General features: G+C 49.3%; 1 protein-coding gene across 2 annotated transcripts in view; it reads right to left on the reverse strand.

Moving 5' to 3' along the window:
• The window catches only part of MGAT5 (alpha-1,6-mannosylglycoprotein 6-beta-N-acetylglucosaminyltransferase), a 336,674-nt gene that overhangs the window by 200,225 nt on the left and 122,221 nt on the right, over positions 1–14,228 (reverse strand). Inside the window, exons 1-2 of one of the 2 annotated variants that reach the window (XM_029934681.1) lie at positions 13,254–13,404; positions 10,087–10,472 (exon numbers count right to left, since the gene is read on the reverse strand). In XM_029934681.1, the coding sequence (XP_029790541.1) occupies positions 10,087–10,327 (241 nt within the window). In that variant the 5' untranslated portion in view covers positions 10,328–10,472; positions 13,254–13,404. Of the gene's footprint in view, positions 1–10,086; positions 10,473–13,253; positions 13,405–14,228 lie in introns of those variants that run through there. The other variant, XM_029934680.1, reaches the window with a different exon arrangement.

Consider the following 14,228-nt stretch of genomic DNA (forward strand, 5'->3'; position numbering starts at 1 on the left):
TAGTACAGTGACTTCTACCTTCACAACTAACAGACGTGGCCCTAAGACCTGATGTCAGGTAAGAAGACACCCCAGAAACACTTCAGTGACTGACCCTCACTGCCTTCTCACATTTGAACTGTTTTATTTTTATTTTTTAACATTTATTCATTTTTGAGAGGCAGAGAGAGAGAGAGCGTGAGCAGGGGAGGGGCAGAGAGAGAAAGGGAGACACAGAATCTGAAGCAGGCTCTGAGCTGTCATCACAGAGCCTGACACAGGGCTCGAATGCATGAACTGGAGCCAAAGTTGACCACCATACCAGCTAAGCCACCCAGGAGCCCCTCCCGTTTGAATTCTGAAAGCCATCCGCTGGATAACCTGCCTGTACCTAGAGTCACAAACATGCCCTCATCCCACAGCTGTCACAGGAAGCCACACCACATCACAAAGGATGTTGAATAATCCTCCCGAAGAGAAAGAGCAGTTCAGATGCTCAGTATTGCTCTCTCCTGGGTTAGGCTGCAAGGACCGGCTTCCAGCATGGACTCCAGGGGAGTGTTATTCCTGAGGTGCTACAGGGTGTGTCGCTAGCATTTCAAGGAACTTTCTAGGCAGCAGAATCTGAGAAAAGATCGTATGGAGGCCTGTTGATGACATCAAGGCCTTTATGGGATCTCTGGATATCCAGAACAGGGGCTGTTCTCTCAGTTTCCCTGACACCCAGTCAGCGGCATGGAGTAGGAGCCAAGTGTTTCAGTCCATTTTACAGAAGAGAAACTGACCTTGGTTCTGGGAGGTCAAGCCCCCGCCATGCAGGGTCCCAATCTGACCCCTGGGCCCACGCCTCCCCATCAGGAAAGGGTGGCCCCAGCCCACTGCTCCCTCTCTCTCACCACCTGTACCATGAGCAGGACCCATAGCAGTGTCTTCTTCAGAGATACACTGAACTCACCAAATCCAGCTCATCTCACAGTCCACAGAGGAAAGCCTTCGCTCTGAACAGGGTGACAACCGTCACTTCTCCTGTTTCCAAAATGCCAAAGTCACACTGCCGAGCTTACTCGCTTTAGAAGGGGACCCAGGGAAGAGCCAGACAGCCTCTGTCTGGAGCTTAGGGCAGCCGTTCGCAAGCCTGGCCGGCATGGGACCCAGCACAGGTGTCAACAAGGCAGACCCGGTGATTCTAGTGTACAAGCCTCACCTGGCCTTGTTTCGGAGGGTAGGGCCAGCCTGCCTTCGTCCCTTCAGAGGAGAGCTTATGTCCTCTCGTGCCATCCCCTGTAAATGCTGAGGACAGCTACATAAACACACTCCTGAAGTCCTATGTCCAAACACACGAACACTGTCCAAAATTACGTGAACAATTTTGCTTGGGTGGTAACAGATGCAGGTGCATGCAGGCCCAGGTCAGTGAAAATCCCCCACACTGAATGCATTTCACTAATCCAACTGCTTAAATAAGCTTTGTAACATGTAACCCTTACAAGAAGCCTATGAGGTAATGACGTTATTATTGCCTCTATTTTAAGAAAGAGGAAGCAGATGTTTAAAACATCAGTTAGTGGGGCACCTGGGTGCTCTGTCAGTTAAGTGTCCGACTTTGGCCATGATCTTGTAGTTCCTGAGCTTGAGCCCGGCATCAGGCTCTGCGCCGACAGCTCAGAGTCTAGAGCCTGCTTCGGATTCTGTGTCTCCCTCTCTCTCTCTCTCTCTCTCTCTCTCTCCCTCTCCTTCTCCGCCCCTCCCCAGCTCATGCTCTGTCTCTCAAAAATAGACAGACATTAAAAACTTAAACACACACACACACACACACACACACACACACACACACACCAGTGTCCTGCTCAGGATCACACGCCAGGTAAGGAATGCTACAGCCACATGTGAATGCTCTCTGACTACCTTCCAGAAACAACACTTGTTCCCATATCAGAATTATGCATAAAGCCACTTGGAGTCACCTGAACACACAGTCCATGGAGAATCCCTTCTTGTTTCCCTGTCTCACTAAGAACGTTACTTTCAAATCAGCCCTAGCTCTAACTGTCCCACACAGACAGAGTTGGGGCAAAGAGGCTGCTGCAATCACTTCTGGCTCCTATGAAGTGCCAGGTACACACGATGCCCTGGGTACAGCGGGGAACAAGGGAGGCAAAAATCCCTGCCCTTTGGAGGCTTACAGGCTACCTGGGGGAGAGAGATGAGATACTAATGCAATGAATGTGTACTGATCGGAGACTTAGGTGTTATGAAGATTGAGAATGAAACAAAGAGCAGAAGGAGAGGAGGAGTGTGCAAAGGGGAGTGAAAGCGTGCACATCAAAGAGCAAAGGCAGATCCTCAGGGAAACACAGGCTCAGCCACCCCAGCGCAGCTGGTCCCAGGCGACAGCTGTCGTGTCCGGGCAGACAGGGAAGGGTCGACAGCTCTAGAGGGTGGCCACAGCGGCACAACATCTGCCTGGGCCATTCTGACAGGCCACCAGGCAAGGTGAGAGACCTCACTTCAGGGCCCAAGAGACACACCCCATCGCACGCATTCTCTCCTCAAGCCGGGCCTGAGCAGCACTGAAGAAGGAAACAGTCCTCAACGACAAGGGGAGCAAAAGTGGCTCCAGTCCCTCCTGGAGACGCGCGCGATGCTCTCCTGTCTACAGCACCCCGAGGCCCTCCTCAGACACGTGGCCGCCCTGAGTGTGCTTGGGCCTGGCTCTGCAGGGGGGAGGCCGGAGCGGGGCGCAGGAAGGAAGGGACAGCCAACACACATCCCTGGAAAAGCCTGAAGCCTGGAGCACCCTGCTTTAGGTTCCAAGTGTTTTTTTTTAATGTTTTATTTATTTTTGATAGAGAGAGAGACAGAGCATAGAGGGGGAGGGGCAGAGAGAGAAGGAGACACAGAACAGGAAGCAGATTCCAGGCTCTGAGCTAGCTGTCAGCACAGAGCCTGACGCGGGGCTCAAACCCATGAATGTGAGATCTGACCTGAGCTTAAGTCGGAGGCTTAACCGACTGAGCCACCCAGGCGCCCTGGTTCTAAGCTTTTTAAAGCAGTTCTCTGTGGAGTAGCCACATCCTTCAGACACACCAAACAGCCCAGCTTTTTTTTTTTTTTTTTTTTTTTTTGGCATACCAGTGTCCCTCCAAAACAGTGACTTTCCCTCAAGGGCAGAGCATCACTGCGTGGACAGTGGTGGAGTTCCCCATCACCTCTGCCCTCCAATACAACAGTCCTTTGTTCCTATTTATAGGAACAGAGGCAAAAAGTAAAAAGCAAATAAAAAATTTAAAACACTATTCATAGGCTTTAAAAGAAACTTTTTTAACGTTTATTTATATTTGAGAGAGAGAGAGACAGTGCACGTCAGGGAGGGGCAGAGAGAGGAGGAGACACAGAACCGGAAGCAGGCTCCAGACTCTGAGCTGTCAGCACAGAGCCCATGAACCGTGAGATCAGGACATGAGCCCAAGTCAGATGCTTAACCGACTGAGCCACCCAGGTGCCCCCACAGGCTTTTTTTTTTTTTTTTAATCTCCAGTGAAATCCAACCTACATTTTCTTCATCATCTTTTTTCATAGCGGAGGTGGGATACACATACACATAAAAGCTCTCTGACTCTCCAAACGTCACCCCAGTCTGCAATGCGGGCAGGGCTACCTTTTGTGAGCTATCCCAGGCAGCCACCCTGGCATCCCATCCTTTAGCCTAGGAGCAGAACCCTAAATGATGTTAATGTCTCAGAAATGGGCATCCCAGGTCAATGAAGATAGAGTTACTGCTCCACTTCCCCTTAATCTGTAACCAAAACCCCTACCCTATTTCTCCCAGGGTTGGGTATGCAAGCCCCGCCTCCTTAAGGAAACAGGAAGCACTTCCTTTCTTCTTACCTCCCCTCCCGTGGTGGAGGCAATCATGGATAACAGTGCAGGGTCAAGTCCCCCAAGCAGGGGCAGACCAGGCTCACTCACAAGAACATCCGTTCCCCTTCACCTCCCTCCCTCTCCCATCACACTGAGGTCCACAGCCCAAAGGGCCCGCCTTCCACGCTGCTCCCTGCTTACTTGGTTCAGCTGCAGCAAGTCCGTTGGGTCCCTACAGGGTACGTGCAGGCCTCGGGCACACACCCTGCTGTCTGCCTCACTAGCTCTGCCTCTCTCCTCCCACGCCTCACACCCCACTTGGCAACTCCTGAGAGAGGCCTTTTTTACCCTTCTCATTCCAAGTAGGTCCTCAAGTGCTTTTTTTAAAATCATATATCCCGGGGCCCCTGGGTGGCTCCATCAGTTAGGCGTCCAACTCTTGATTTCGGCTCAGGTCATGATCTCGTGGTTCATGGGACTGGGCCCCACATTGAGCTCTGCACTGAGAGCCTGCTTAGGAGTCTCCCTCTCCATCTCCTCTCTGCCCCTCCCCTGCTTATTCTCTCTCTCTCTCAAAAATAAATACACATTTTTTTAAAAGTCAAATCAAATCACATATCCCTGTGTAATTTTTCTTCCTGGAATGTATTACTATCTGATGCTGTCTCATTTATTATAGCTCCCTTCCAAAATGAGCACAGCCTCCATGAGAGCAAGGCCCGTGCTCATCTTTTTCTAGCTGTACGCATGAGGCTTAGACAGCACTGCCATCTATCTGCGAAGGGTGCAGTCATTTTCCAGAGTGTTAGGTTTGAAGGCTAACAGCCAATCCAGGGGACGGATGAGGCTCAAGAAGTCCGAAGGAGCAGGAGACCGGAGCTAAGGCAGAGCAGGAGATAAGCGGGAAAGCCGGCAGCAGAGAAACAGGATACCGGGAGTGGGGGCAGGGGGTGGCAGAAAAGCTGGTGACAGTCCAGAGCAGTGTCCTCACATCCAGAGCAGCCAACAGGTGAGAAAGGTTGGGGTGAACAAGGTGTGGATAGGCCACAAAGGGAGGTGGTCTCTCACTGCCCCAGGTTTCTGTCCCTGTTAACTTCGAGAACACAAGCAGACCGGGCCCATGTCACAGATAAGACGTGTTCATCGAGCATCAGAATTTGGGTCGGGCCATCAGAGACAGAGATCAATTCACCTCAGAAACAAAAACACCATTGACTTGGGTGGGTGACAGCATTCGTGACATAATCCCTGCGAAGTCACTGACAGGCATGGCCCTGCCCCGTGGGCCCGGAGATGCGATTTAGGCTGCACAGAAGGTTCTGGTTCCGCACACCCCCACGAACAGACTGACGGACGGGCACACGGGAAACGCCCTCTCCCTCCCCAGCTCCCCCCAGAAACGAATGCCCGAACTGTTTGACACGGGCCACGTTCCACGCAGTGCTTCTGAATGACTCAATCCCAGAAGAAGTTTAGAAGTCTCTTTTCAAGTCAGCAGAACAAGGATGGGGGACGAGATACTGTTTGCAAGTCCTGCTGTTGTTTGAGGACTAATCACACAAACACCACTGGACCTGCAGCGCCTTGTTCACACGGCACAATAACATGGTGAGATAGGAATTGATACCCTCTCTCAAAGCAGTGTGGGTCCCTAGCCCTGGCCATGCAGCCAGGGTGTGGCGGAGCCAAACTGGCTGGCTCCTAACCACTGACCTCCTGATCAGCCACGCAGAAGCATTTCCAGGGACACAGGAATAAGACATGTCGATGGACACCTCATGAAGATGTCCTGAGTGAATTCAAATGCAGAGATGAAAGAGTCTTAGGACACCAAGCAAAATCCCACAGAGAGACTCCCCTGGGGATAGATGAGGGCTTGACAAACATTTTGGGGGGGGGGGCAATGGGGTGGCTCAGTCAGCTGGTTGGGTGTCTGACTTTTGGTTTCAGCTTGGGTCGTGGTCTCATGGTTCTTGCGTTCGACTCTGTGTTGGCGGTGATGAGCCCACTTGGGATTCTCTCTCTGTTTTCCCCCCTCAAAATAAGTAAACTTAAAACAAAACAAAAAAGAAAAGAAACATTTTTAGTAAAGGACCAGACGGTAAACATTTTAGGCTTTACAGTCCCCGTGGCAACTACTGAGCTCGGCCACTGTAGTGCAAAAACTGCCTGAGACAACAAACCAAGAGCCATGGAGGGTTCCAGACACTTTACAAATACAAACAGGATGCAATGGCCCACGGTGAGCTTGCTGACCCTGGCTGAGACCATGGGAGTCCTGGGAAACTGCTGAGTCAAGGAGGAGCATGACCCAGTGAGTGTTTGGGAGTGATTTATGGGGACTACTGAAAGACGGAGTCAGCAGGTTCTAGGTGTCCTATAAAATAAATCCTGTTTTTACCATGCTTCTCTGTTATTACAGTTGTTATCCACAACTGGGAGTGGTTCTGTTTCAATAAACGTTGATTTACTCTTACCGACAGAAGTCCGAATTTGACACATAGGGAAGAGTTTGCTCAACCCTTCCACGCTAGGAGCTCAAGCCAGAGATCCTAAAAAATCAGTAATAATTTCAAGTTAGCTATCACCATTCTTCAAATACCTTCCACAGCTATGGAAGACAGGTTCCTAGCATACTAAGAGCATCTGAGAATGCCAACATGGGGATGGGAGGAAGGGGGTGTTTTTTCTTCTCTCGTCTAGTACTGGGATTGCTTAAGAGCAGGCACAGAGCCCAGCCCTACGGGATCTGCTCTCATCCTCTCAAGAGCAGACACCTAGACGGTGCTCTGTACATACAGAGGCTGCATCTGTGGCAGAAAGGGAAACTGCAAACCCACGTCTCATGCATCCTCATGCCCACTCCACCAACCCAACTAAACCACTGATCGTTGTGTAGTCTCTGTGTCTATTATGTTTTTTTTTAAGTTTATCTATTTATTTTCAGAGAGAGAGGGAGGGAGACAAGGAGTGAGCAAGGGAGGCAGAGATAGAGGAGGGAGGGAATCCCAAGCCAGCTCCATCCTGTCAGTGCAGAGCCCTATGGGGGGGCTTGATGTTATGAACCATGAGATCATGACCTGAGCCAAAATAAAAAATCGGATGCTTAACTGACTGAGCCACCCAGGCACCCCCGCATCTTCTTCTGACATCAACCATCATAGCTGCCTGGCTGCTGACGCGCCCACAACTGGTACTGATGGATTCCAGGGGAAGCACACATCGTCAGAATAGCTCTCCAGCTTTCCAGGACCGGCCCTGGACTACATCGCCCTGCTCAATCCCAGCTGTTGGTGCCCAGAACTGAGAAATGGAGAAAGCCAGGCTGTCACATTTTAAATAACAAAAACAAGGTATTTGCTTGAGAACTTCCATAAGATACTGTTAGTGTCTGCCACTTCACTCTGAGCGCAGTGATTCTCCAAGCTAGGGAGGGAGGCAATTTTGCCCCCCATGTCTACACACATTTTTGATGGTCACAACTAGGGGGGTGCAGGGCGCCTGGGTGGCTCAGTTAGTTGAGCATCAAGCTTCGGCTCAGGTCATGATCTCACAGTTCGTGGGTTCGAGCCCTGCGTCAGGCTCTGTGCTGGCAGCTCAGAGCCTGGAGCCTGCTTCGGATTCTGTGTCTCCCTCTATCTCTGACCCTCCCCTGCTCACACTGTCTCTCTCTGTCTCCCAAAAAAATAAACAAACATAAAAAAATTTTTTAAACAACTAGGGGGGGTGCTACAGGCATCTAGTGAGGAAGACACCAGAGCTGCTGTTTGACATCCTGCACGCACAAACAGTCCCCACCACAAAGAATTATGTAGCCCCAAACGCCACCAGTGCCCAGCTGACCAACTGCTGTAGTGGGATTTCGCCGCACGATAATCCCAATGCCTCAAGCACACAGGCGCAGCCCAATTAAATTCCACAAACACAGCCCCAAGACCACATTGATTGACAGGCCAGGCTGATGAGATGAAAAGAGAAAAACTGCAGTGCGGGTTCCATTTGCCAACGGGGTCTGTTTGTTTGTTTCTTTGTTGTTTTTGAGAAAAAGAAAAATTCCTTTGCTAAGGTTCATCTGTGAGAGGAGGAAATTGGAATCAATTTTTGTAGTTTCTTTGAGCTTCAAAGCCTATGTCTATAAGCATATGATGTGGGGCTGAAATTCTAACAGACTACTCTGGGGTTACTCTGTAGAACACACGGTGTGGTGTCTGTGAGGTTCAAAGCGAAGACCAGATCATTGCCCTTTAGAAGAAGCCTAGCCTAGGAGATGGTCAGCAGCAAATAGGACCCAAAAACATTCAAAACAACTAGGAAAATTTGAATTCTACAAATTTAGCATTTATGGGTTTTGTTCCTTCCCATAGAAAAGGTGTGACAGACTGAGATAAACAGAAGCAGGACATTAAAAAGGAACTACTCCCCCAGCCCTCAAAATACGGCACACGGAATGTACGGAACCAGAAACCTGAACGGGGCATCTATCTCACCTGTTGTATTTACTTGTTACACATGAATGACACTAATGGTGACACTTTATTTATTCTTTCTGATGGCTTGCCTACAAGATTTGGGAAATACAGAAGACTGATATCACTGATAAATTTAAAAAATCCACTCTCTGAAAAACTACCTAGTTGTTTTCCAATGTGGACTCTCTCTCAAAATGGAGTCTCATTTTTTAATCCATCAGACCAAAAAAGGTGGCATTTATTCAGACATCTTGAGAGCCAATGCCTACTGACACTGCCAAATCGAACAGATTCAAAGCAGACGGTGTGATCATTCCAACAGGAGGCCCCACGGACAGTGTTTAGTAGGCAGTGAAAAAGAATTTCCACATCGTACGTTAAAAGCAACGATCTTCTCCTTACCAAAATATATAGTTGAAATTTAAAAGAAACCACACTTCCTGGATCCTTTCAAAAAGAAAAACACATTATGTCAAATTAAGTATGACTTCCTGTGTTTGAACTCAAGTTTCAAAATGCTGCTGTACATTTTCGGGAAATCACCATTTGAACTTCATATACTTTAGAGTCCATAAGTGGGGTGTGACAAAGTGGAACCCCAAACTTTCCCACCTCAGCCAAATTCACTCTTGCATCTCATTTATATTATACCTCTGGGTCCCAAACCCTGAGGCCACTAGAGTCAGTGACTAGACCTGTCAATGAGCAACAATGACAGGCCATCCTCTGTGACTCAAGTCCATTCCCATGGTTGGTGATCACAGAACAGCTGGGAGGTAGGCTCTCTCCAAAACGTTGATTGATCCACATCTCATCTACAATTTTTGTTTCGTATTTGTGCATATACACTTTTCCAAGTATTTTGCATATATATGTAAACACATATTTTTGTGTGTATATATAAAATAACAGAGAGATATACAGTGAGGTGTTAATTGTGGTTATTTCCTGGAGTAGATTTATATGTGATTTTCTTTATTCTTGGGTTTCTCTTTTGCATGTCTACAGCTTCCAACTTTTTCTATATTAAGCGTAACTTCTGCCAAAAGGAAAATAAATAATATTCTGTATGTATTATTTTTTCACTCAACCTTATTTCTAAAAGGGTTTTTAGGCACACAACAAGAAAAAGCAATGTGTACAAAAAAACTTCTTTCAAAGTCAGGGCGATGAGAGGCAAGGGCAAGAAACAGGTGCAGTCAACTCTGAAGAAGCTGAAGACTAATGCTATGAGCCAGCACGTAAGCCCATGTGTCCTACACACCAGCCAGAGGGAGGCACACGTTGGACCCGGAGTTTCTTCCCACCCTCCTTACCTCACCCTCCTCCCCTAGTCCTCCTTCCACCCCACATTCCTCCCAACCCGCCGAACCTCACCCCCACCCAGACTTAATTAAATTTTGTTTAGGGTAAGATCACGAGAATATTTTTCTACATTCCCTGATCACACTCCTGGTGAGATCGTGTCATCCAGAAATGTGTTGAGGGAAGAGGAGCTAGCTACAAATACAACCAATAGACTGCTACTGTTCTGCAACACCCCCCGCTCCCCGCCTCTGGTCCTGGGACTGAGTGTCAGCCTGCACAAGAGCTCAAAGTCTCCCCAAGGCCCAAGGGCATGGCTTTAATTTTCTCAAAGTGTCCCTCTGCGTGCAACTTCCTGCCGTGGTGGCACAGGATGCACTCAAGCCATGATAAAAGCAAGGCTGCGGAACTCTGGAGTCATTCTGAGGCAAAGCCACATCCCATCAAGAAGCCCCAGAAGCACTGGGCTTACCGTAAGCTGTCATGACACCAGCGTAAGGCCCATCCACCACATTCCGGTTTTCTTCTGCCAACGCCTTGATGTACCTCTTGCTGAGGTCCAGGATCTGCTCACGCAGCATGGAGCTGCTCTCAGGCTGAGTTCGCTGCTGGATGGTGAAATGCAGGAGCATCATACCCCAGATAAAGCCAAAAGTCACAAGGAAAAAGCCCAGCTTCTGAGAGGACAACTTCCATGGAGTAAAGAAAGCCATTGCTCTCCAGCAACTTCACCTGACCTTGGCTCTTAAAGCGCAGAAGGGAGACACAAGTTCATGGTGCAGGCTGGGTTTGTGGGCACGTCCGTCTCACTCCGGCTCCTGCATCAGCTGATTTCCTTTCCTCGTTTCCATTCTGCTGCTGCGAAGAAGGAAAGTTAGTAGGGTGGTCGTGGCCAAACACACTGAAACAAACCAGAAGCCATGTTTTCACTCAATTGGCTTCAAAATGGGAACTTCCTTTTTTCTTAATTTGCTGGTTCAATATCTTATGTTATGATTCCAGATCTGTAAGCTGAGAGGGGAAATCTGGCGAGGCGACAAAAGCTACACAAGTACAGAGGAGGAAATGTGTGTCTGACTATGTTAACAGGTGTAGCAGGGCTGTTCCAGCCTGGACCAAGTTCAAAACAGGAAGCCTGTTTTATAAGGTGGGGAGGAGATGGAAGGGTATTTCACTGAATGTCAGCAAAAACCCAAGTGGAGGGCAGAGTCCTATCAACATCGGGTACTCGTGGGCATCTGTAACTTGAGCTTCCAAAGTCATTCGTACGTGCTCTCACAAAACTTAGAGCCTACTGTTGGAGACGTGAGCAGGAGAGTGGGCACCTCCTCAGGGGAGTCCCCACATTACATAAGCATGGCCAGCCCTCAGTAGCAGTGTCCAAAGAGAGAGAAGCTGAATCTCTTGGGGGCGACCAGGTGGCCTCTCCCCAGGCACCCGTGCAGACAGACTATGCCAGGGGTACCCAGTGATCTTCCTGTTCTGGCTACCGTGAGTGAATGAGGCACCTCGGCACACATTTGCATACTTCAACTCAGGAAATACGGCGCACGTGATAGACTCCTTTGCTGTAACTCTCACTTTCACTCACACCATGGAACAAAATGTGAGGTTGAAAGGCACAGTTTCGATCCTCATCAGGCAGATCCTATTTGGTGTCCTATTCAGGCTAAGGTCTTACATCAAGTCTTCACAGAAAATGAGGCTGAAGTAGAGGGTGTCAGTTGGTTTCAAGTGGGCCAAACACTCCAACCCTCCAACCAGAGTCCTGGGCCCAAGGACCAGCCAGCTTGCAAATGGTACCATTTTCTAAGTGTTCCAAGGGAACAGCTGAGAGCAACGACCTCCTAGGGGACACTAACCCAAGATGTATTCAGTGTGCATGTGTTCTAATTCAAAGCCTTCTTCTTTGGAAGCCGTCCAAGAAGAAATGACGGGGAGAACTTGGAGCAACTGGCTCTCAGAATCTATAATCTGGCGGATCTGTGTTGGTCTTCCTCCTCACTGTTCCTTCACCTATCAGTCTCTGGTGCTATCACTATCCACAGCAAATGATAAATTCTAGGTATGTCCTGAGCACTGTGATCAATGTTTTTGTGCCTTAGCTCACCAAATTCTTAGAAGAGTCCTATATTGTAAGAATTACTAACATCATCTCTTTTATAGATGAAGAAGCAAAAGACCAAAGGTCAGCCAGCTATGTAGCAGAAGGATGAGCGAGGGACAGCCTAAGACAGTACAGCCTGTCCACCGTGCACTGCTTCCCCTGTGCCACTTCTCCTCCCCCACTAGCCTGTTTACCTATAGCCAACATCTGTTTGCACAAGCTTAAAGGGCTGTAAAAAGCAACAAAGAAGAAAATGTGACAGAAATCCTGTATGTCTCAGAAGCCTAAACATTTGCCACTGGCCCTTAACAGAGAAAGATTACCAACCCCTGAATTCTAGGCAAGTGCTCTCAAAGCCTGGTCCCTAACTCCACCACCAAAGCACCAAGGAGAAATGCAGGCGCTCAGGCCCAAACCCACACCTACTGAATCAGTGACTGTGGAGGGTGGGGTGGGGGACAGGCAGCAGTCAGCGCTTCAACAAGCCCCCCAGGCGATTCTGAGGCCTACTCAAGTCTGAGAGTCTCTGATCCAGGCAGACGGATGTCATCTCTATGCCATACCACTGCCCTGTCTATACAGTGTGGCTCCAACTCCCTCTTGCAATACCATGGCACTTGAATTCTTCCACCCCAGGCACACCCTCTGCACTTGCTGGTCTGTTATCACCATAACCCCATCCATAACTCCTTCTCCAGGGTCTCCCCGTACTCACTCAAGCTGCTCTCCTTACCTGGCTGGCCCTCTGCAGGTCCCACCGATAAATCCAAACCTGGTCCAGTCCCCAAGCCCCAACCCCGGTCACAAGGGCTTCAGACAGCTTTCCCTACTGCTCCAGCCTATAAGGTCTCTTGCTAGCATGCAGTTTAAACACTTGTCTGTCAGGCGCTTGGGTGGCTTAGTCAGTTAAGTGTCTACCTCTTTCTTTTTTAATCTTTTTAAACATTTATTTATTTTCGAAAGAAAGTAAAAGAGAGCATGAGTGGGGGAGGAACAGAGAGGGAGACACAGAATCTGAAGCAGGCTCCAGGCTGTGAGCTGTCATCCCAGAGCCCAACAAAGTGTCTGACTCTTGATGTCGACTCAGGTCATGATCTCAGGGTCACGAGATGGAGCTCCGCACTGGGCTCTGCATTGAGTGTGGGGCCTGTTTAAGATTCTCTCTCTCCGCCCGGCCAATCCCCAGCACATGTGTACTCTCTCTCTTAAATAAAAAGTAAAATAAGACACTTGTCTGTCTATATATTATTTGCCAGTTTCTTCTGGGGGGGGGCCCATAAATCCTTTAAGGGAGCGCCACCCCCACCCTGCCATGTACATTCTCAGAGACAGACACCAGCCCCAGGGGCACAACAAACCCCCTGCTGCCCAGCGGCCTCGTCCTGTCCTTCAGGCACTCTCGCACTTTATTCAGCCCTTTTTTTTTTTTAAGTATATTTATTTTGAGAGTGAGCAAGTAAGCATGAGTGGAGAAGAGGCAGAGAGAGAAGAAAGAGTTCCAAGCAGGCACTGCACATGGGGCTCGAACTCACCAACTGTGAGATCATGACCTGAGCCGAAACCAAGAGTGGGATTCAGTCCCTCTACATGAGGGCGAGGAGCAGCGGTCCTCTTTCCCTCCTCCGACCATTCTGGAGCGCATACGGAGCATGTCCACGCCGATCCCCGGGGGGCTGAACCAGCAACAAAACAGAGATGCCAGCCTCCTGGGCTGCTGCTTTCAAGCCACCTCTCTAACGGGGGGGGGGGGGGGGGGGGGGGGGGGGGGCTGCCCCTGGGTCCTTAGGAAGTGGCTGCCCTTCCTGTTTGACACCTCAGCGGTGAGTCAACTGCACGCCCAGCCTGAAGGGATTTTCCTAGGGTGACAAACTAGACACTTTACGAAACATGACAGGCATCTGGCAACCTTCTTTTACTATTTTAGGGGGTAACCCCAAAAGCATACCAGCATTACCTATTAACTTTCAGACACGAAACTCCACTCCGCTTCATCAGTGAATCCCCTGCCAAAGGCTGCGAAGCGGAAGCAAGGGCAAGGCCAGGCCCCAAAAGTGAACACGGGCTTCTTTGCCTCGACCCTGGAGAGAGTCACAACTGCCCGGGTGGCACATTTGCGGGGCAGAAAGATGGTCGAGAGGGGTGGCTGAGTGGCTCAGTAGGTTGAATGTCTGACTTCAGCTCCGGTCATGATCTTGCAGTCCGTGGGTTCAGGCCCCTCATCAGGCTCTGTGCTGACAGCTAGCTCAGGGCCTGGAGCCTGCTTCACATTCTGTGTCTCCCCCTCTCTCAGTCCCTCCCCTGTTCATGCTCTCTCTCTCTCAAAAATAAATAAAGCATTAAAAAAAAAAAAGATGGTCGAGAAAGCCAGCCAAGGTTAAATGACACCAGCCCAGAGGCACTCAACTTGGGAGTGAAAATCCCCAGCTCAAGTTCAGAGAACAGCTCTGATTATTGAGGGCCCACATTTCTTTATATATATATATATGTGTGTGTGTGTGTGTATATAT

The sequence above is a fragment of the Suricata suricatta genome, chromosome 3 (assembly GCF_006229205.1).
Source record: "Suricata suricatta isolate VVHF042 chromosome 3, meerkat_22Aug2017_6uvM2_HiC, whole genome shotgun sequence".
Taxonomy (NCBI): Eukaryota; Metazoa; Chordata; class Mammalia; order Carnivora; family Herpestidae; genus Suricata; species Suricata suricatta.